General features: G+C 36.4%; 1 protein-coding gene across 2 annotated transcripts in view; it reads right to left on the bottom strand.

Moving 5' to 3' along the window:
- Window positions 1-21,366, bottom strand: part of fig4a (FIG4 phosphoinositide 5-phosphatase a) — a 109,991-nt gene that overhangs the window by 57,511 nt on the left and 31,114 nt on the right. For both annotated transcript variants that reach the window (XM_073055894.1, XM_073055893.1), the window contains 5 exons: window positions 19,333-19,383; window positions 12,366-12,517; window positions 10,618-10,752; window positions 7,858-7,958; window positions 7,513-7,675 (listed from right to left, as the gene is read on the bottom strand). In XM_073055894.1, the coding sequence (XP_072911995.1) occupies window positions 7,513-7,675; window positions 7,858-7,958; window positions 10,618-10,752; window positions 12,366-12,517; window positions 19,333-19,383 (602 nt within the window). The remainder of the gene's footprint in view (window positions 1-7,512; window positions 7,676-7,857; window positions 7,959-10,617; window positions 10,753-12,365; window positions 12,518-19,332; window positions 19,384-21,366) is intronic.

Raw genomic sequence — 21,366 nt, 5'->3', positions numbered from 1 at the left:
AAATCCTGTTCTTAATTGGGCTTTAAGACATGTAATAATAAGAAATGAAATACAATAGTCCATTTGGCCTCTAGAGCCTGTTCCGCTGCTCAAAAATAAAATGGTTGATCAACAGTACTGTTGGATCTGACTACAGATTAATTCTTTTCATTTTTAGAATCTTTTTATTGGTGCATAATCTTCTACAGCTATAGAATGATACAAAACTTCAATAGATTAATATGTATACAATTAATAAAGCTGAGGAAAAAAAAGCTGATCGTAATATATAAAAATGGAAAAAAAAATTATATATGGGAAAAAGAAGGAAAAAAAAGAACCCCGTCTAACTAGGAAAAAAACCCCACTGACTACAAAAAAAAGGGAAAAAACCCATTAGGAATCAACCCCCCCCCCCCCCCCCCCCCGGAGCAATACGTTTAACCATCAACTAAATATATAAAGAAAAAGAGTCATCAACCGCCAATTCATATTTATAAAAAAAATAAAATTGGAAGGAAACCATATAGAATAATTCAAATTAAATGGTAATATTTGGCAAAAGAACCCCATCTTCCCTCAAAATCGAATCGGGGTTCAAAAGTTCTACTTCTAATTTTTTCCAAACTGAGACATTACAATACTTGAGAAAACCTTTCAACTAATGTAGGGGAAGAGATATCTTACCATTTTAATAGAATAGTCCTTCTTGCCAATAATGTAACAAATGCAATTACATGTTGATCTGAAGATGAAATACCCTGAATATGATGCTGAACTATTCCAAATAGAACAGTCAATCTATTAGGTTGTAAATTAATTTTCAGAGCTTTAGAAATTGTAGAAAATAAAGATTTCCAAAACAATTTTAATGAAGAACATGAGCAGAACATATGTGACAAAGTAGCTACTTCAGTTTTACATCTATCACAGTAGTTGTCTATACTAGGAAATATTTTAGATAGTCTCTCTTTTGTTAAATAATAATGATGAACAATTTAAATTGAATTAAACAGTAGTTGGCACATATAGAAGAAGAATTTACGTTTTTCAAAATTCGAACCCAATCTTCATTAACAAAGGTCATATTGTTCTTTCTTCCAATCTTGTTTAATCTTTACTGGTAGGTTCTCTTTTTGTAACAAAAATAAACTATAAATTCTGCTAATGGAACCTCTCACTAAAGGATTCAACTTCAAAATGGTATCCAACAAATCAGATTCTTGTAAATATGGAAACTTAGGTAAATATTGTTGAAAGAAATGTCTAACCTGAAAATATTGCAAAAAATGTGTATGAGCGAGAGAATATTTGTTAATTCACTCTTCAAAAGTCATCAATCGACTCACAAAATAAATCTGTAAAAGAACGGATCCCTTTATTTCTCCATAGGAGAAAAATGGGGTCGGTTATTGAAGGTTTAAATGAAAAGTTTTGATATAAAAAATTAGACAACTTAAATTGTTTAAATTTAAAAAATTGTGAAACTGAACCCAAATCCATAAGGATTGTTTAATAACTGGGTAAAGATTTAAATTTGGAAATTTAGAGAGCTGTAAAGGTGATGGAGCTCCTAATATTGAAGTTAAATGAAATTGTTTAACAGCTTTTAACTCCAAATCAACCCATAGTGGTTTTTGGCTCTTATCTAGCGAGTATAACCAAAAACATTAATTGTCTAATATTCACAGCCCAATAATAGTCTTAAATTAGGAAGTGCAAGTCCACCGTCTTTTTTGGAGTTTTGTAAATGATACTTGTTAATTCTTGGTCTCTTATTGTTCCAAATAAAGGAAGAAATAAGAGTCAATTTGATCAAAAAAATTTTTAGTTAAAAAGATAGGTATATTTTGGAAAATATATAAAAATCTAGGTAAAATTTTCACAGCATGGATACGACCTATTAAAGAAAGAGTAAGTGGATTCCATCTAGAAAATAGTTGTTTCATTGAGTCTATTAAAGGAACTATATTAGCTTTATAAAGATCTTTATATTTTTTAGTAATTATAATACCTAAATATCTAAATGTGTTAATAATTCTGAAAGGAATATCATTATACATACTAACAGGGGCATTTAATGGAAACAATTCACTTTTATTCAAGTTAAGTTTATATCCTGAAAATTTACCAAAATCTTTAAGTAGTTCCAAAAGATTAGGAATTGATTCCTCAAGATTCAAAATAAAAGTCAAAAGATCATCTGCATAAAGAGAAATCTTATGTATGGTTCCATTTATAGAGATACCATGAATGTTTTTAGCTTCACGTAATGTTATAGCTAAAGGCTCCAATACAATATTAAATGATAAAGGGCTTAATGGACATCCCTGTCTAGTACCACGAGAAAGTGAAAAAAAAATCTGTAATTATTAGTAATGACCATGGCAATAGGGTTCTTATAAATCATTTGAATCCATCTATTAAAATTATTACCAAAACCAAATTTTTGTAATACTTTAAACAAATACGGCCACTCAACTCTATCAAATGCCTTTTCTGCATCGAGAGAGATAACACATTGAAGTTGCTTAGATAATGGTGAATATATAATGTTCATCAATCTCCGAACATTAGAGAAAGAGTAACGGCCTTTAATAAAGCCCATCTGATCCATAGAGATGATTTTAGTTAAAATATTTTCCAAGTGATTAGCCATTATTTTAGAAAGAATGTTTGCATCCACATTTAATAGCGAAATAGGTCTATATGATGAGCATTCAACAGGATCTTTATCTTTTTTAAGAATTAAGGAAATAGATGCTTCATAAAAAGAAAAAGGTAAATTACCCTTCTCAAAGGATTCTTGAAATATTTCCAAAAGATACAGAGAAAGTAATCTTTCAAATTTTTTGTAAAATCCCGCCGAATAACCATCAAGTCCAGGAGCTTTACATGATTGCATTGATAAAATAACTTTCTGAATTTCTTGCTCGGTAATTAGAGCATCAAGCATCTGTTGATCTTCAACAGAAATTTGTGGAAATTTAATCTTATGTAAAAAAGCCTTCATTTTGGAGGAATCTGCAGGAAATTAAGATCTATAAAGATCAGAATAAAAATCTTGAAAAGTATTATTAATATCCTCATGGTTACTGACTATATCTCCATTATTTTTACGAATCTTTAAAATTTGGCTTTTAGCTCTAGCTGCTCTTAATTGGGAAGCTAAGAGCATATTATTTTTATTCCCAAAAATATAAAATTGACTTTTCAATTTAAGCAAATATCATTCAATAGGATATGTTAGTAATAAATTATACTGTGATTGTAATTCTACTCTTCTTTTAAATGAAACAACATTTGGAGAGATTGCATTGATGTTATCTAATTCTTTAATTTGCTTAGATATTTTATCTAATTCCATTCTCGTTTGTTTCTTCAATTTAGCTATATGCGATATAATTTGACCACGTAAATAAGCTTTTAATGTATCCCAAATTACTAACTTTGAGATGTTTCCTGTATTATTAAAGAGAAAAAACTCTTTTATCTGAGTTTCAATAAACTCAACAAATTCTGGACTTTGTAATAAATGTTCTGGAAAACGCCAAAATGGTCTGGTAGAAACAACATCATTCAATTCAAATGCTAAGTTTAAAGGAGCATGATCAGAGATAGCAATCGCATCATACTCACATTTCTGAACATTAAATAAAAGTCGATGGTCGACTATAAAATAGTCGATTCTCGAATATTTATTATGAACATGTGAGAAAAAAGAGTATTCTCTATCACGAGGGTGCATATGCCTCCAGACCTCAATTAAACCATAATCAATTAAAAAGGAATTAATAAGTGATGCAGAACGATTAGGGAGTTGATGTTTGGATGATGACTTATCCATTGAAGGATTTAAACAAGTATTAAAATCACCACCCATTAATAACATATATTCATTTAAATCAGGTAATAGAAGAAAAACAGCTTTAAAAAATGAGGGATCATCAACATTTGGACCATAAATATTAACCAAAACCATTTTCTTATTACAAATTATTCATTTAACAATCAAAAATCTACCATTAATATCAGCTATAATATCCTCCTGATTAAAAGGAATATTGGAATCAATAAAAAGAGACACCTCTAGTTTTACTCTGAGAGTTTGCATGAAACTGAGGACTCTTCCAAAATTTAAAAAATCAATTTTTATCACGTAACCTGATATGTGTCTCTTGAGCAAAGATTATATCAGGCTGGAATCGGTTTATAACTTTAAATGTTTTCTTATGTCTAATAGGATGATTCCAACCGCGAACATTCCAAGTTAAAACATTTAACTGCTTAGATATCATCATGAAACTTTGCATCTAAAAATAGTTAGACGCATGTCAGGATAAGGTGGTCGAAAATGGCAGAGATGAACAATAAAAATAATTAACGTATGTGCCAGGATTCCATAATGGGGATAAAAAAAGAAAAAAAAACCCAAACTACAAAGCCCAGAAACAAGTCGATGTCAATCGATGCAAGCCTCAAGAAAAGCATAGATGCAGATACAAACTCTGCCTACCTAAGTAATAAAAAAAATGAAAAAAAAGTAATCTCTGTCTCCCTCTACCGAACATAAATCTCATTACAGTCGACATATATCTCAATATAATTAACTTGGAAGGAAAGTGTTTTTCTTGTAAAACAAAACAACCTTCAATTTGAGAGTAACCTTCATAATATTAGATAAGGGAAGAAAAACACATCCAAAACAATTCTTGAAATATTTGCACAAAAGAAAAACAATTGCCATCTTTAAATTGTCCAATCTATCTTTAAAACATAAGGAAATCCAAATAATTACTTAAAAGATGTTTACAAAAGCATACAGAACCAAAAAAAGTTGGTTCATTTAAATGCTGCAGAAAAAAAAATTCTAGATGGTTCAGAATTATCTACAGTCTTTCAACAGTTCTCCTGCTATATCTTCTGAGGTTAAAACCATCCAAACCAGTCTTTTTCAGAGATAAAAATACATGTTAAGGTAAAGACTTTCTATAACCATCAAATCTTCCAATTTCATCACTTTACGCCATGAGACAATCAAACTGTTGTAGATCATTCAAACTTCAGGCTTCAGACTCGTCATCGAACTCGTCAGACAAAGAGTTAATAAAATGCAGTGCTTCGGCTGGAATATCAAAAATACGAGCTCCAGAATTTTTAACAAAAAGCCTTAATTTGGCTGGGTATTGGAACGATGGAAAAAGCTTTTTTTGATAACGCTAGTCTCATAGAAGAAGCGAATGCAGCACGTTTCTTAACAATTTCGTGTGGAAAATCTTCAAAAAAGCGAACTTCTGAATTTTGAAATTGAAATAACCTTTGTTTTCTTGCAAGCTCAATAATGCGGTCTTTATCTCTAAAACGGAGAAAACGCACAACAATATGCCTGTTTTTACCTTCATCCAAAAATTTTAAAGCACCGGTTCTGTGAGCCGATTCAATCTCCGGGAGTTGCGAACAAACCTCCGGAAATAAAGACTGAAACATTTTAACTAAATAGTCCAGTGTGTCAGCAGATTCTGATTTCTCTTTTAATCCAACAATTCGAATATTATTTCGACACGATCGAGCTTCCAGATCCACAATTCGTTGTTGAGCCTTATCCAAACGAGAAGAAAGGTCAGCTGCATTTCGACTAACTTCTTTAAGATCGAGGCTCAAAGAGTCAATTTTTTCTTCAAATTTCTCTTTTAGTTATTTCAGTGCCGATACTGCTGATTCAAGACTCTAATCTCTTAACCCAAGAGGGTTCTTCTGAGAACTCGTCAGCTTTTTTAGACTTTCCGTTAGTTCGGTCCAGATTTTGCTTGGTGCTCTTCAAAGTAGCCATAATTATAACTATTGCTGTACAGATTCGACTGAGTAAAGTTGAAATTTCAAAGTTTAAGTCGGAAAAGGGAGAGATTAAAGGTGGACAAGAAGCAACTATGTCTTACATGTCCGTGAATGGGAGGCGGAGTCTACAGATTAATTCTTACACTGTTTGTTATTTTCTTTGCAGTTTAACAACTAATTACCTGCTTGTATTTTAAGTAGTTGTTATATGCATACAACAGTTTAATATGCCTCTACTGGGTATACGAAGTATGTTTGTACAAAGTCTGGAAGCTTCTCCATTCTGCATTACTTGAATAAGTGCTTTCTCATCAGTTAACTTGGTTAACTACAGTATTGAATAATGGCTTTCTAATTGGTTAATTCTTATCTACAAATTTTAATGGAATTTTCCTCATCTCTATGTGTTTAAAATAGCTAAGCATAAAGCAGCAACATTTTAATCTTCAACTAGCAGACCTCTAAGTACTGTTCTGTTCCCACTTTCTTTGTTCTATCAACTCTTAATAAAACAATAGTGAAGCACCAAGTTTTGTGCTTCTTTCCTGACCCAAAAGAACCTTAGATCAAAAGTATCAGAATCCAACTGTACTTAACTACTTTTCCTATCCTTTTTCCACATCTCTTATAGATTAAAAATCTATGTCGGCTTTGAATGTATTCAATAATTAAAGCCTTCGTGACTTTCTGGGGCAAGGAATTGAGAAATTCTTCCTCATCTCAGCCTTAAATGACTGCCTACCATATTGTACCTTGTATGCAGTTGAATTAAAACTTCCTTAACATTTTTAAACCCAATCCCCTTGAAATAAAAATTGACATTTCCTCGATCTTCCCAACTATGTTGCTCAACCTGTTGTAATCATCTACAAATGTGGCTACAGTACATTTGCTTCCAACAAATCATTAATGTGTTGTAAATAGCTTCATCCCTGCTTCAATCCTCCAATCGTAATTTATTACATTCAACGTGACCTCTTAACTTGTGTTGTAATCAATTATATTACATGGCCCTTTCTCTATTCCAGCTTTGTAAAAAATTTGAATAAATTTTTCAGATATATCTTATTGAAGCCATATTGACTCTGCTTGATCATGATTCTAATACTTTTCCAATAATAGATGTTAAGCTAACTTTCCCATTTACCTACTTTTTAACCTCTTGATCTTTATAAGAAGGGGTTTTCAAAAACAGTGGACTGGTTTTCAAAACCTGTTCTCAAGAATCTCAGCATTTTTGAAAGATTACAACCTCTGAATCCTCCATCTCTCCAGCTATTTCAGGTCTTCTATTGCATTGTGTTATAATACTCATTGGAAGGATGAATGAGCTAGCGCATTGGTTCAGGAATACAAGTTGTAGCTTGCACCATCTGCCTGGATACATTAACTTCAACTATACTTCATTTTGTGCTGTTCCTAACAATCTGTTGGCAAACTACAGACCTCGCTGTGATATATTTAACTAGTCATCCCTGTTAAGATGTTCCTGCTGAACCAGACACGTTAAAATGTATTCAGAGAAATTTGCCAATGTGTAGAAAGTTAACATCCCAGTGTTTTCTACCAAGCAATATTCAGGTTTTATGTATTGCCTAAAAAATGCAGTGTGTCAGGGACAAAACTTAAGAAAATTCAAAAACCTTGCAATGTTTGGGTTAACTGTTTCAGGTATTTACTGAATTTCTCAACACGTACATGTAATTGGTGGCTTGGGCATCATAGTTGAAATGTCCTGAGACCAGTAGAGTGGAACAGAACCTCGAACTTGTACATAAGAAGAATAACTTCCAGCAGAAAAAGACATCACAGAAGCATCATGAACTATCTGCTCAGTCTCTACTTCATTGGCCACATCTCCCTAGGAAAGTGAAAAATATAACCAATTTAATGCTATTGCTTATTTTCAAGACTGAAATTTTGATTTATAGTACACTCAGAGTTACACTACTTAATATGATTTCAAATCTGACACTTGTATTTATAATCTTTTATACAGAAAACATATTTCTAAATAAGCATTTAGTAGCTTTGTGCACCTACTTCATAATTTGCACCTCTTTTCAGAAAACGAGTCCCAGCAAATTTACAAGATCTTCTGGCTATCAAAGTAACATAAACTGGTCGTCCATAGATTAACATTTCTGAGTGAAGTTAAGGTGGAAAACCATTTCTTTTTATGTTATCTACATTACTAAAGGTCTTTCAGAGGGTATCAACTTCTTGATCAAAAGTTTTACTCCTTTAGTTATCACTGAGTCAGTATTTCCTATTGTGAAATGTCATTCTATAAAGCCTCGTCAATAGGTAACTATCTAGGGTGAATATCAGAAGTTATAAGAGATATTTAAATATTTTCACTCCTGCAGGCTTTGTGCTCTTGTAATTGACTGCATTTTATTGATACAGACTTGTTCCATTTTCCTACTGTTCCAGTTTACCCTAGCTGAATACAAAGAATACTTCTGAGTATTGTTCAAGATAAATCTATATAAAGTGAGTGCTTCAAGATATTGAAAAATACTGTCCCCACAAAATTCTCCAAACTCATTGGAAGGATGAGTGAGTTAGTGGCTTGATGTGAACTTTATCAAAGGCAGGAAGCAATGTGTACCTGGCATATGTTAATAGAGGATCTTCGTCTCAGAGATATTGAGTGCAAGATCCATGCCTGCAGGATCCATGATGAAGGTGAAGTATAACATTGCAATGAGGAAGACTGAAAAAATTGTCAGGGCTATGAAGCAATCTTTCCCTCCCTCCCCCATTCTGTATCCGGGAATAGTTTGTTGGGCGTGGAGCCCCAGTAGAGAAACATCAGTGACTGGAGGGAGACCCCACTTTTCTGGAGACATTGCTGCTTTTTTTTTGTTTCAGCTCTGAGAAATAAAGAACGTATGCTTACTTTATCCTATGTGACAGATCTCAATAGACATGAAAATTGATATATCAATTCATGGGCAGCACAGTAGCCGCTGTCTGTAGGGAGTTTGTACGTTCTCCCTGTGACAGCAAGGGTTTTCTCTGGTTTCCTCCTATGTTCCAAAGATGTATGGGTTAGCAGGTTAATTAGTTATGTGGGTGTAATTGCGCAGCGTGGGCTCGTTGAGCCTGAAGAGTCCGTACCTTTGCTGTATCTCTAAATAATTAAATACACTCCTTGGTCTGTTAAAAGATTTATGTTATTTTCTTCATAAAAAAGCTAACCTTAAATGAACATGATAATGGAAAGCTAACCTTTAATTGTCAAAGAGATTTCAGTGAGTTATTTTCTTGAATCCAAGTGAACCTTTGTAGTTATTTGATACCAATGATCAGCTTACTAGTCACTCCAGAAAGCAGATGACAACCTTTCATGAGGGAAATTGGAATGAATAGATGGACAGACCAAGAATGAAAGGCTACCTTCCCTAAAAAGCAGTGATAGTTGTGCATTTCTAAATATACAGCCATCTGATAGCTTCATGCTCAGTTTTATTGAAGGTTGGAGTCTGGAATGTCTTGCCTGAAGACATTGTGAAGGAAAATATTAATGACGTTTAATAAGCATATACAGTAGACTAGTAATTAAATCATCAAGACTAAGAAGGCTGCAGATCTACTGTGGGTAAATGGATGTAGTCTAGATAGAAACTATAGGTGATATGAACACAGTGGATGTGTTTCTGTGCTGTGTGACTATGATAGATCACTGCTCAATTTCACTGGTCCTTATCAAGAGCCAATGATAAGTCATATGGTTTTATTTTAAATTATAAAAACAATGTTCAGGTCAGAAGGCAATTAATTTATCTTTAATTACTTGTTAAGAGTTCTTCAGGCAGTGTCCTAGACTCTATTATCTTCAGGGTCTTCAATTACCTTCCTTCAGAAGGTCAGAAGTGAGAATGTTTATTGATTGTGACATTATGTTGAATTCCATTTGCAGCTTCTCAACATCAGTCTATGCATGCATGCATGCACCAAGGCCTAGACAACATGTAGGCATCACATGGTGAGTGGCCAATAATTTTTGTGCAATAACAGTGACAGGTAATAATCACTCTAAAAAGAGACTAACCATATATCACATATCTTCAACAATGTTGCAAAGCAAAGCCGCCATCATCAACATCTGAGGGGTCACTACTACCTAGAAATTCAAACCGACCAGCTATATAAATGTTGCGGCTACATCAGGTTACATTCATGCTCTTGTTATTTATTGCTATTTACTTATAGCTGCATTTCAACAATTTGTTGTCGTTAATGCTCTTGCTCTTTTATTGATCCTATTTACAGTTACTATTCTATAGATTTGCTGAGTATACCCACAGGAAAAAAGAATCTCAGGGCTGTATGTGGTTACATGTATGTAGTTGGATAATAAATTTTATTTTGAACTTTAAAGGTATCTTGGAGTCATTCATCTCTTAACACCAAAGTTTTCTACCATTTAGAATGCATGCCAGTCATTTGTTGGCATACTTGCTACTTTCCTGAATGACTGCAGTTCCAATGACACTCATCACTTCTAATGTTATGTTACGATTAAATTGGGGTGGGGGGGGATTGTCATTGGAGTTGCTGGGGTATCATGGTTTGAAGTGCTGGAAAGGCTGGAGGAACCTATCCAGTGCTGTACCTCCAAGTAAAATTAAAAATAAAATAAATAAATGGATATTTTCAATCCATATCAGAAACAAATGTGCATCATAGCTGCAAGAAAATTTTACCATTAAAATCACAACAGAACAGATAACATTTGATATTCTCCAAAATATTTAAATCACTTAAAAATGGAAAATATAATGAAAAGGATACTTGATTGGCCACAGAATCCATGAATAATATACAACAACCAATTATGATGGACGGCAGCTTTGATTTTTTCCAACATATAACCATTCCAAGTATATTTGAGGTAAGGTTCATTCCGAATGCCATAATGACTTGGTACTGAAAATAGTAAGTATTTTATAATTAGCATGTTAAAAACCAGTAATATTAGTCAATGGTATTCTGGCATATCAACAGTGGAACTAGCAGCTGCAGCTTTTTACTTTGGGGGGATTCTGATGTTATTTGCATGTTTCTATAACAATTTGACATCTATGCTCCCAATGAATGGATTACAAGCACCAAAGGCATTCTGATTGCTCCTTCCCCATTTTCAAGGTTTTGTCTATAGGATTACTACGAATAGTGGGCAAGAATAATTTTCCTTCTTCCCTACCAGGTTCTATCTGTCCATTATCCCCTCCCCATCTATCTCTCTATTATCCTCTGTTCTTCCCCTCCCTTATACTGTTATGTACTGCCAATCATTACTTCTCCTTCAGCCTTGATGCAAGGTCTCAATACAAAACATCAATTTACACTTTTTGCCTCCATAGATGCTGCTTGGCTTGCTGAGTTGTTCCAGTGTTGTTGTTTTTTGTTACGGGATGAAGCATCTGAACCTCTTTTGTCTTCAAGATTATTGAATACTTTTTTGTTGAACAAAAATAGAAAGAAACATTTCCATAATAATTACAATTAGCTCAACCTAACAAAAATATTCTAAAGCAGGGGTTCCAAAGCCTTTTTCATCAATGGACCAATACCATAGGAACCCCTGTTTTAAAATAACATGGAATACTCTGTGTTATCCAACTTCAATATTGGGGGAGAATTTAATATTTAATTTTTGTACATTGTACCAGAAACAGCAACAAGCAACATCAGAACAAGCCAATTTTGACACAAAACAGAAAGACTGGCTGTCTGAAATTGTTGAGTTCAACAGAGTCCTGAAAGCTGTGATGACCTGGGGGAAGATGAAGTTTTGTCCTTTAAGCCTACATTGGGCAAGTAGCCAAAGACAGAAGTCCAAATGGAAGTGGAATGGAAACTTATAATGATAACTTGAGGACTGAACTGAAATGTTCTGCAAACCAGTTATCCAATCTGCATTTGGAGAAGTGGGATGGAGAATTATAGTGACTAACAACTTAAGGACTGGACTGAAACATTCAGCAAAGCAGTCACCCAATCTACATTTGCTTTCTCCAATGTACACCAGATCACAAGTTCACTAAACTGGAAATGCAACTGAATCACTGCTTCACTAAAAACATACTTGGGTCTGTGGGAAAGAAAGAGCCAAAAGAACAAGTTAAATCTCTTGCAAATGCATAGGAAAGTACCAATAGAAGTGGAATAGTTCATGGAGATAGAAGAGTAAATCACAGATTTGTATAAGCATAATCCTCTCAGAATGCTGAAAGGTAAGGGGGGGGGGGGAAGAGACATATATCAAAAATAAATTGATTTTAAAGTGAAATCATGAAAACAAGTATAACAGTGATGCAAAAACTGGGAAAGTGGAATGGAATCTTTACAAGAAATAGGAGGGAGGAAACAGTGTCAAAATAACTGTGGGAATCACAGGAACAGTGAACAATGAATTTACTCCACAATATTAAAAAGAGAACTCCAAAGAAATCTGAGCTAGACAACATACGTATCTACCCATTATTAAACTACCCTTCAATAAACTCCCTACATTTATCACAATGTTTAATATTTACCACTTCCATCGTGTGTAGTAACACCCTCATCCTCAAAGATATCAAAGCTGTCTCGACAACCGTGCCCAAGTGTTTCACTTTTTAACCTTTCACTGGGCATTTTCAATACCGTCAGATTGAATTGAAGAGAATGAGTCAAATCATAGCTATAACTAAAGAAAAGAGAGAGCAGTATTATTATCAACGCTTCCCTTAGACATTTAATTCAACCAAACAGAATGCAACTTATTCTAAAATGAAACAAAACAGCCCATTTCTTTCAGCCTTCTAATGGATGGATATCCAACAAGATGGACTGTTTCTTTATTTAGTGCTGTGGTGAGCACTATTGTGGCCAGACACCATTACAACCTAGGTATGAACATAGATTAATCAGCTAAATTCAGTCATATGTGGAATAATAGAAGATGGCTCCCACCCCTCAATCAATCATAATATTGCATCAGGAATTCTCAGCACAGTATTCTTTTAGTCCCAGTCATCTTCAGCTGATTCATCATTAACATTTGCACTGAAAATTAGATTTACTGATACCAATGTAATATTGGATTCTATTTGCAGCAGTTTAGAGAATAATCACAGTCTTGCCTGCATGCAGCAAGATTTAAACAACATTCGGGCATAGGCTGAAAAACAACACGCTGAACTTGCAGAAGAAAGCATCACACAATGACCAACTCCAACATGAGAGTCCTACTATTTACCCTTAATGTTGAATAGCATTATCATCATGAGTCCCAAGGCCATCCCCAAATCTCATTAAAATTTAGGTTAAAAGATCATATGACAATTGATCCTTGATGCCAATGTGACACACGTCCCTGACACCCTTACTCCCTACCATGCTGCTGGCTAATGTACAGTTTCTGGAAAATAAAATCGCAGAGCTCAGAGCAAGACGGAAGCACCAGAGGGACATCAGGAAACACTGTGTACTTTACTTCACGGAGATATGGCTCACCCCCAGAGCTCTAGACAGGGGGTGGGGGGGGGGGGGGAGGAGGAGGTTTAAACTAGAGTTGCAAGTGGATGGAAACCACAGTGGCATGACAACCAGTGGAGTGGTTACGGGGAAAGATGTTGTTAAGCCTACATACAGATACAGGAATCAAAAGGTTGAGTACGGTGGGAATAGCAATCTGAGGTATATCTATTTCAATGCTAGGAATATTGTAGGTGAGACAAATGAGCTTAGACTATGAATCAGCTCAAGGAATTATGACATTGTAGCCTTAGTGAGACTTAGTTGCAGGAGGGGCAGGACTGGTAGCTCAATATTCCGGGGTTCCATTGCTTTAAACATGATAGAAATTGATGGAATAAAGGGAAGGGTGGCATTACTAGTCAGGGAAATTGTCACTGTACAACTAAGCAGGACAGACCGGACAGCTCGCTTACTGAGGCTAAACGGGTGGAACTGAGAAATAAGAAAGGAATGACAATGTTAACAGAATTATATTATAGACCACCCAATAGTCAGCAGAATTTAGAGGAGCAAATTTGTAGAGAGATCACAGACTGTTGCAAGAAACACAAGGTTGTGATACTAGGTAATTTTAACTTTCCACATATTGATTTTGATTCCCATACTGTGAAAGGGCTGGATGGGATATTTTGTTAAATATGTACAGTGTTTCCTTAATCAATATATAGACATATCAAGTGGAGGGAGTGCAATACTGGTGACAGAAGTGTGTGAAGGGAATCACTTTGGATCTAGTGGTCATAATTCTATTAGTTTTAAGATAATTATGGAGAAGGATAGGTATGGTACTTGCATTGTGATTCTAAATTGGAGAAGTCAATTTTGATGGTATCAGAAAGGATCTAGTAAATGTGGTTTGGGACAGGTTGCATTCTGGCAAAGGTGTGTTTGATAAGAGGGAGTCCTATAAAAGTGAAATTTTTAGAATGCAGTTTGAATGTTGAATAAAAGGCAAGGCTAACAGATTTAGTTTCTGAGAGATATTTAGACCGTGGTTAAGAAGAAGGAGATGCGTAGCAGTATAGACAGCAAGGAGTAAATGGGGTACCTGATGAGTATAAAAAATGCAAAAGAACACTTGAGCGGGAAATCAGGAGAACTAAAAGAAGGCATAAGGTTGCTCTAGCAGACAAGGTGAAGGAGAATTCCCATGGGTTTATACAGATATATTAAAAGCAAAGGGGTATCAAGGGTAAAGATTTGTCCTCTTGAAGAACAGCATCTATGCTTGCAGCCAGAAGAGATTTTTTTTTGTATTTGTATTTATACAGTCTATATAAGTGAAGCAAAATAACAGTGAAAGCATGGACTGTTTACAGATTGCAGAGGAGCTGCTGCTTTCTGTCTTGATGCAAATTAAGGTGGATAAATCCCTAGGACCTGACAAGTTCCCATGGACCTTGTGAAAGCTACTACAGAAACTGCAAGCCCTAGCAGAGGTATTTAAAATGTCCTTTGTCACGGCTGAGGTGCTGGAAACTGGAGGTTGGCTTATGCTGTTTAAGAAAGGCTCTAAGAATTAGCCGGGAAATTACTGGCTGGTGAGGCTTGACGTCCATAGTACACAAGTTATTGGAGCAGAGATTTGGTGGAGGTATACTATAAAATTATAAGTAAATGTAAGCAGGCTTTTTCCACTGAGGTTAAGTGACACTAGAACTAGAAGTCATAAGTTAAGAGTGAAAGGTGAAATGTTTAAGGGGAAAATGAAGGGGAATTTCTTCATTTAGTGGGTGGTGAGAGTGTGGAATGAGCTGCCAGTAGAAGGGGTGGATGCGGATTCAACACTTAAAAGAAATTTGGATAATCACATAGATGGCAGGGGTATGGACAGCTATTGTTTAGATTCAGGTCAATGGGTCTGGGGAGAATAACAGTTGAGCATAGACTAGATGGGCCAAAGTGCCTGCTTCTGTGCAGTAGTACTCAAGGACTCTATAATTCCTCTGAATGAATATGCAACAGTTGTAACCAACTTTATAAAGACGTGTGGATTATTGTGTACCTTTGTGAACACACTGGACATACCCAAACCAGAGGACGTGGATGAACCAGGAGATTCACAGTTTGATGAAGGCTAGATCTGTGGTGTTCAAGTCTGCTGATTCAGAATTCTACAAGATGTCCAGGTAAGACCTACAGAAGGCTACTATAAGAGCAAAAAAACAATTCCAATTGAAGTTGAGGTGGAATCGGATGCATGTCAGATCTGGCAGGGTTTGCAGGCCATTACTTCCTACAAGGGAAACCTAACATCATGAATGTCTATGCTGCTTCACTCCCAGATGAGCTCAATGGCATTAATGCACTTTGAAAGGGAGAATAAAACCACACCTGTGTGTGTGAATCCCTGCAACATCTGGCGACTATGCGATCTCTGTCTCAGATGCCGATGTTGGAACATCTTTCAAAAGAGTGAATGCTTGCAAGATTTCAGCCCCTGATAGTATAACTGGTAGGGCAATGAAAATCTGTGCCAACCGACTGGCATGAGGGTTCACAGATACCTTCAATCCCTCACTGCTGCAATTGGAGGTTTCCACCTGATTCAAAAGGGGATGAATCATACCAGTGCCCAAGAAAAGCAAGTTGAGCTGCTTCAGTGACTGTTACCCAGTTACAATCACATCTACTGCAATGAAGTGCTTTGAGAGGCTGGTCATGGCAAGAATTAACTCCTGCCTAAGCAAGGGTCTGGAACCACTGCATTTTACCTACTGCCATAGTAAGTCTACAACAGATGCAATCTCATTGGATTTTTACCCAGCCTCGGACCAACTGGATAACAGGGTACATCAGGGTGCTATTTATTGATTACAACTCAGCATTCAAGACCACCAGTCCCTCAGTACCAATCAACAAACTTCAAAACCTGGGCCTCTGTACCTCCCTATGCAACTGGATCCTTGACCTCCTCATTGGGAGACTATAGTCAGCATGGATCAGAAATAATGCCTCCTCCTTGCTGACAATCAAGCACGCTTCAATAATGTGTGCTTAGTCCACTGCTCTCTCTCTATACACATGACTCTGTGACTAGGCACAGCTTAAATGCCATCAATAAATTTGCCGATGATGCAACAGTTGTCAGTAGAATCTATGCTGATCACTAGGGGTTGTAGAAGATTGCGATAGATCAGCTGGTGGAATGATGTTGCAACATCAGTAAGACTGAAAGAACTGATTGTGGACTTCAGGAAGTGGAAGTTGAGAGAACATACACAGTCCTCATTGAGGGGCCAGCATGTCAAAATCTCCGAAGATCTATCCTGAGCACAAGATATTGATGCAATTATGAAGATAGCACATCAGCAGTTATATTTCATTAGGAGTTTGAGGAGATTTAGTATTTCCCCAAAACACTAGCAAATTTTTACAGATGTACCGTGGAGAGCATTCTAACTGGTTGCATCACCGTCTAGTGTGGAGGGGCCACTTCACAGGATTGGAAAAAGCTACAGTGGTTTGCAAACTCAACCTGCTCCATCATGAGCACTAGCCTCCCCAACATCGAAGACATCTGCAAAAGATGATGCCTCAAAAAGGCAGCATCCATCATTATGAATCCCCATCACTCAGGACACACTTCTTTCTTATTATTATCATCAAGGAGGAGGTAAAGGAGCCTAAAGACACAAAATCCACATTTTAGAAATAGCGTCTTCCCATCTGCCATCAGATTTCTGAATGGACAATGGACTAATCTATGAACAATACCTCACTATTTTTGCTCTCTTTTTGCACTACTTATTCAATTTTATATTTTTAAATACAGTGTATTCTGGTTAACTGACCTACATTGGGAGCAGTACATTTTGGCCCAATTAAGCAGCTGCCACAATTAGTCAAATTTTCATGGAAACAGTTAAAAAGGTATAAAAAAGACAAACTACTATTTAACTGAGTAACAAATTATGTATTTAAATGAAATATAGAACAAATTAGACCACTACCAAAACAACAAGTGGTTGACCATCGTATTTGGCAATGATAGAAATCCTGTGTGGGAGAGTTTTTAAAGTGGAAAAGCCGTCGCACGGTTGCAGTTACACTCTTGACCTCAGAAGTTCGGGTTCAGTGTTACTAATAGTCGTCACAACTGGGGTCTTCCTTGGTTACAGTGGACAACCATGATTTCTTCTGTGCCTCATTATGCCCTTTGTTTTTCACAGAGCATTGCAGAACTGCCTTCCTGGTTGTTGGACCTCACTGTAGATCTCCATCTGACCCGTCTGCCGGATCTGACTTCACATGCTAGGACTGGTGTATCCCTAACTCAGCAACTATCCATCCCCTGGTTTGGCCTGTTTATCAAAATGGTGCATCACATAGGAATATCGTGCAAAGTTTCCTTTCTGAGTCACAATTCACCCTTACAATACCATTTGATAAAAAGTCTCTTAACAAAAAATTACTTACTGCTTTTATTCTCCAGTTGAATACTTTCAAGATTTTGTTTCAGATGGCAAAAACTGTGTTAAAAATGTAGATTTTATACATGATCTTTAAAAGAAAATATTTTCCATAGGGTGTCAAGAATGAAAGGAGTTAGTGCATTTTGTAAGATCATTATGCAGCAGCAGTTCAACAATTGGGAAAGAAAAGCAATTTGAAAACAAATATGAAAATTCAGGAGTTTAAAAAGAGCGACCATGTCAGAAAGTACAGCAGCAAATGGGTAAATAGTACGCTGCATATGTTAGGACAGAGATAAGACCTTGGGGAGAGAAGTCAGCCCTGAAATGTGCTGGAAAAATAAAACCACCAAGTGAAAATACTCATTCATATTTATCGCATTTTAGGAAGCCAAATGTTTGCCTCCAGAGACAGAATTCAGAAGATTCTTCCTTATATATCTTAAAGCTCTTATTCTGAAACTGTGTGTCCAAGTTCGAGATTCCCAGAGGAGAAATGTTTCTTCTGAATCTTACAGCAAGAAAAATAAATTATCTTATTGTAAATATTGTAGGCACAACCTGCTCAATTGTTCCTCATAGAGCAATATTTTCACCCCAGGAATCAACCCAGTGAACCTTCTTACATTGACTGTAAATATAGACTGTTAAGTTTGTAGGGATAGTTTTGGGGACAGAGAGGGGAGTTAGGGGTCAGGTAGAGTTTAAGGACAGGGATGTGGGATAAATGGAGAACAGGTATCTGCTCTAAGTGATAGGGGCAAGGTTGGATGTCGGGCCAGTCGATAGGTAAGGATGGTTAGGGTTCCATTATTGGCAAGACTGTAATTCAAGATCTAGCTTTTAGGAAACTGTCATCAGCGAGACCAGCATTTGAGGGTCAAGAGTCTGGGTCCTCATTCGTCATCATCTGCAAGTCCTGGGTTGATACCCAAGATCAACGCCCAAAGGTCAATCAGAGATTCAGATCGAAGCCTGAGGTCAATCAGAGGTCCAGACTGAAGCTCAAAGGCCATCAGGAAGTTGAGGCCCGATGGCCGAAGCCCTGAGTCTGCAAATCACTGCAAGTCTACTGGGAAGTTGTGGGCCCATTATCTGTGAATCCATAGGTCCATTGGGGTTAATGGGTATACAACATGTACATGTACATGGGTGGGGTGGGAGGGAGGGTGGAATGGGACTTGTCTTCATATATTCTTTTTTGTTTTGTTCTATGTTGTTCTGCCCAACGTTGTGGGCATGCTATGTTGGCAACAGAATGTGTGGCAACACTTGCAGGCTGCCTCCAGCTCATCTTTGGGTGTGTTGGTTGTCAGCAGAAATGATACATTTCAATTTATGTTTCGATGTACACGTGATAAATAATTCAGAATCTTCTTTAAGAGGCCCAAGATTGTACCAAGTATTCCAAACCCTAAATGATTGCAAACAGATTTCTCTATGTTATAGCTCCTCTGAATCTCCTGTAGCCCAATTTTATTCAATTGAAATACAAAGGATAGGGAAAGGTAAACAACATACAATATTAATGTAATTATGAAAATGACAAATAAAAGCAAAGGCTTACCTAAAATAAAAATTGCTGGAAAGATCCACACTTTGGAAAATTTTCACATACCTAACGGGGGAGAAAAATAAATATTTAAATAGTTTTATTGTTGAATATTGAGGGACAGTAAATTAAAAGAAACATTGTAATTTCTTGAACAATATTTCCAACTGGTCAGCTAAACTGTTATTCCTATCACACATAATATGCTGGAGGAACTCAGGTCAGGCAGCATCCATGGGGAGGAAGAAACAGTCAATTTTTTGACAGAGAAAGGGCCTCAGCCCAAAACCTCAACCACTTATTCTGCTCCATAGATGCTGCCTGACCTGATGAGTTCCTCCAGCATTTTGAGTGCGTTACTCTGAATTTCCAGTATCTGCAGGATCTATTGTGTGTATGTTCTTTCTATCACTTACATTATTGTCCATATGTCTAAGTAGTTCAAAAACACATGAAGAAATGTTCAGAAAAAACACTTCCATGCAAAACTGAAAATGTATTACTTAGAATCATCACTGAGAAAGCCATTAATAGATCTTGTTAGGCTGAGAACAAGCATGCATACCTCATTTTTAAAGTTTAAAAAAAACAATGGGCCCACTTCTCTTATCGCATATCAAGCCAAGTAATGACATAGATCATTAGGACCAAGTTTTAGAAAGTGGGTGAACAGCAAGCAAGAGGGATCCATAATTTATTATCTGGCAGAATACCAACCAACCAAAATAGTTAACAGTGACATGTTTAATATAGTACAGTTGTACAGCAAGGTTAGTTTTCTAAAGGCTAATGGAACTATGCTAGCAAGCCAACCCTGAAAATTATCCTTCCAAACATATATTAGAAAGTCAAATGATGTAACCAACACCTCCCTCATCTGTATTTACCCTCACATTAAGTCATGCTATATATTCTACAACACCTCTGAAAAAAACACACCACAGGAGAGTCTGAGTTTAGAAACAACTGGATCAACTTACTACAAAGGGCCTCATTGATAGCTTTACTAAATTTATGTACAGTTGGCCCTCCGTATCCGTGGGTTCCGCATCCACGGATTCAAACAACCGTGGATTGAAAATATTCGAAAAAAAATTCCAGAAAATTCCAAAAAGCAAAACTTGAATTTGTTGCACGCTGAGCACTACACTGAATCCACGCGAATGGAGTGATGTGTAGGCATACCCTGCTGTAGCCTCCCACCATTTCACAGATCCTCAGTCTCTCTCCAGCACTCATTGTTTGAGCATTGTTCGCCTCGTGTCTCGTTTGTTTGCTACTTGTGTTGTGAGCGAGAGGAAGGAGTTTAAGGCTAGTTTGGAATGGCTAGCTAGCTATGTAAAGCACTACAGCCTCAAGAACTTAAAAGATCACGGGAAAATTGGCATCGGCTGATGCTGAGGCAGCATCAGTGTTCCGAGAAGAACTATGATGGTTGCTTCTGTACTGAACATGTACAGACTTTTCTTTCTTGTCATTATTCCCTAAACAATACAGTAGTGTAACAACTATTTACATGGCATTTACATTGTATTAGGTATTATAAGTAATCTAGAGATGATTTAAAGTATACGGGAGGATGTGTGTAGGTTATATGCAAATATTACGCCATTTTATATAAGGGACTTGAGCATCCACGGATTTTGGTACCCGCAGGGGGTCCTGGAACCAATCCCCCGCGGATACCAAGGGACAATTGTATACAAATACCACTGCCCTACCCTCATCAATCATCTTTCCCACCTCTTCAAAACACTTACTGTGACCTCCCCCACACAAATCCATGCTCACTAGTCCTGATAAATGTAAGCTTTTTCAATTGCAAATTAATCCCGTCTTTCAAACTCTTCTCCAATACTACTGAGGAAAGGCACACTAACCTATAAACTCCTGATTTATCTCTATTGCCTTTCTTAAGCAAAGGAATACATTGGCTTTTCTCCAGCTTTCTGGAAGCTTGCCTGTGGCTAAAGAGGATACAAAGATCTATGTCAAGGCCCTAGCAATCTCCTTTCTTGCTTCTTTCTATAATCTGACATAGATCTCATC

Source organism: Hemitrygon akajei, chromosome 9 (genome assembly GCF_048418815.1).
Source record: "Hemitrygon akajei chromosome 9, sHemAka1.3, whole genome shotgun sequence".
Classification (NCBI taxonomy): Eukaryota; Metazoa; Chordata; class Chondrichthyes; order Myliobatiformes; family Dasyatidae; genus Hemitrygon; species Hemitrygon akajei.
The sequence above is the reverse complement of the archived record's forward strand: the minus strand, read 5'-3'. Positions and strand labels throughout refer to the sequence as shown.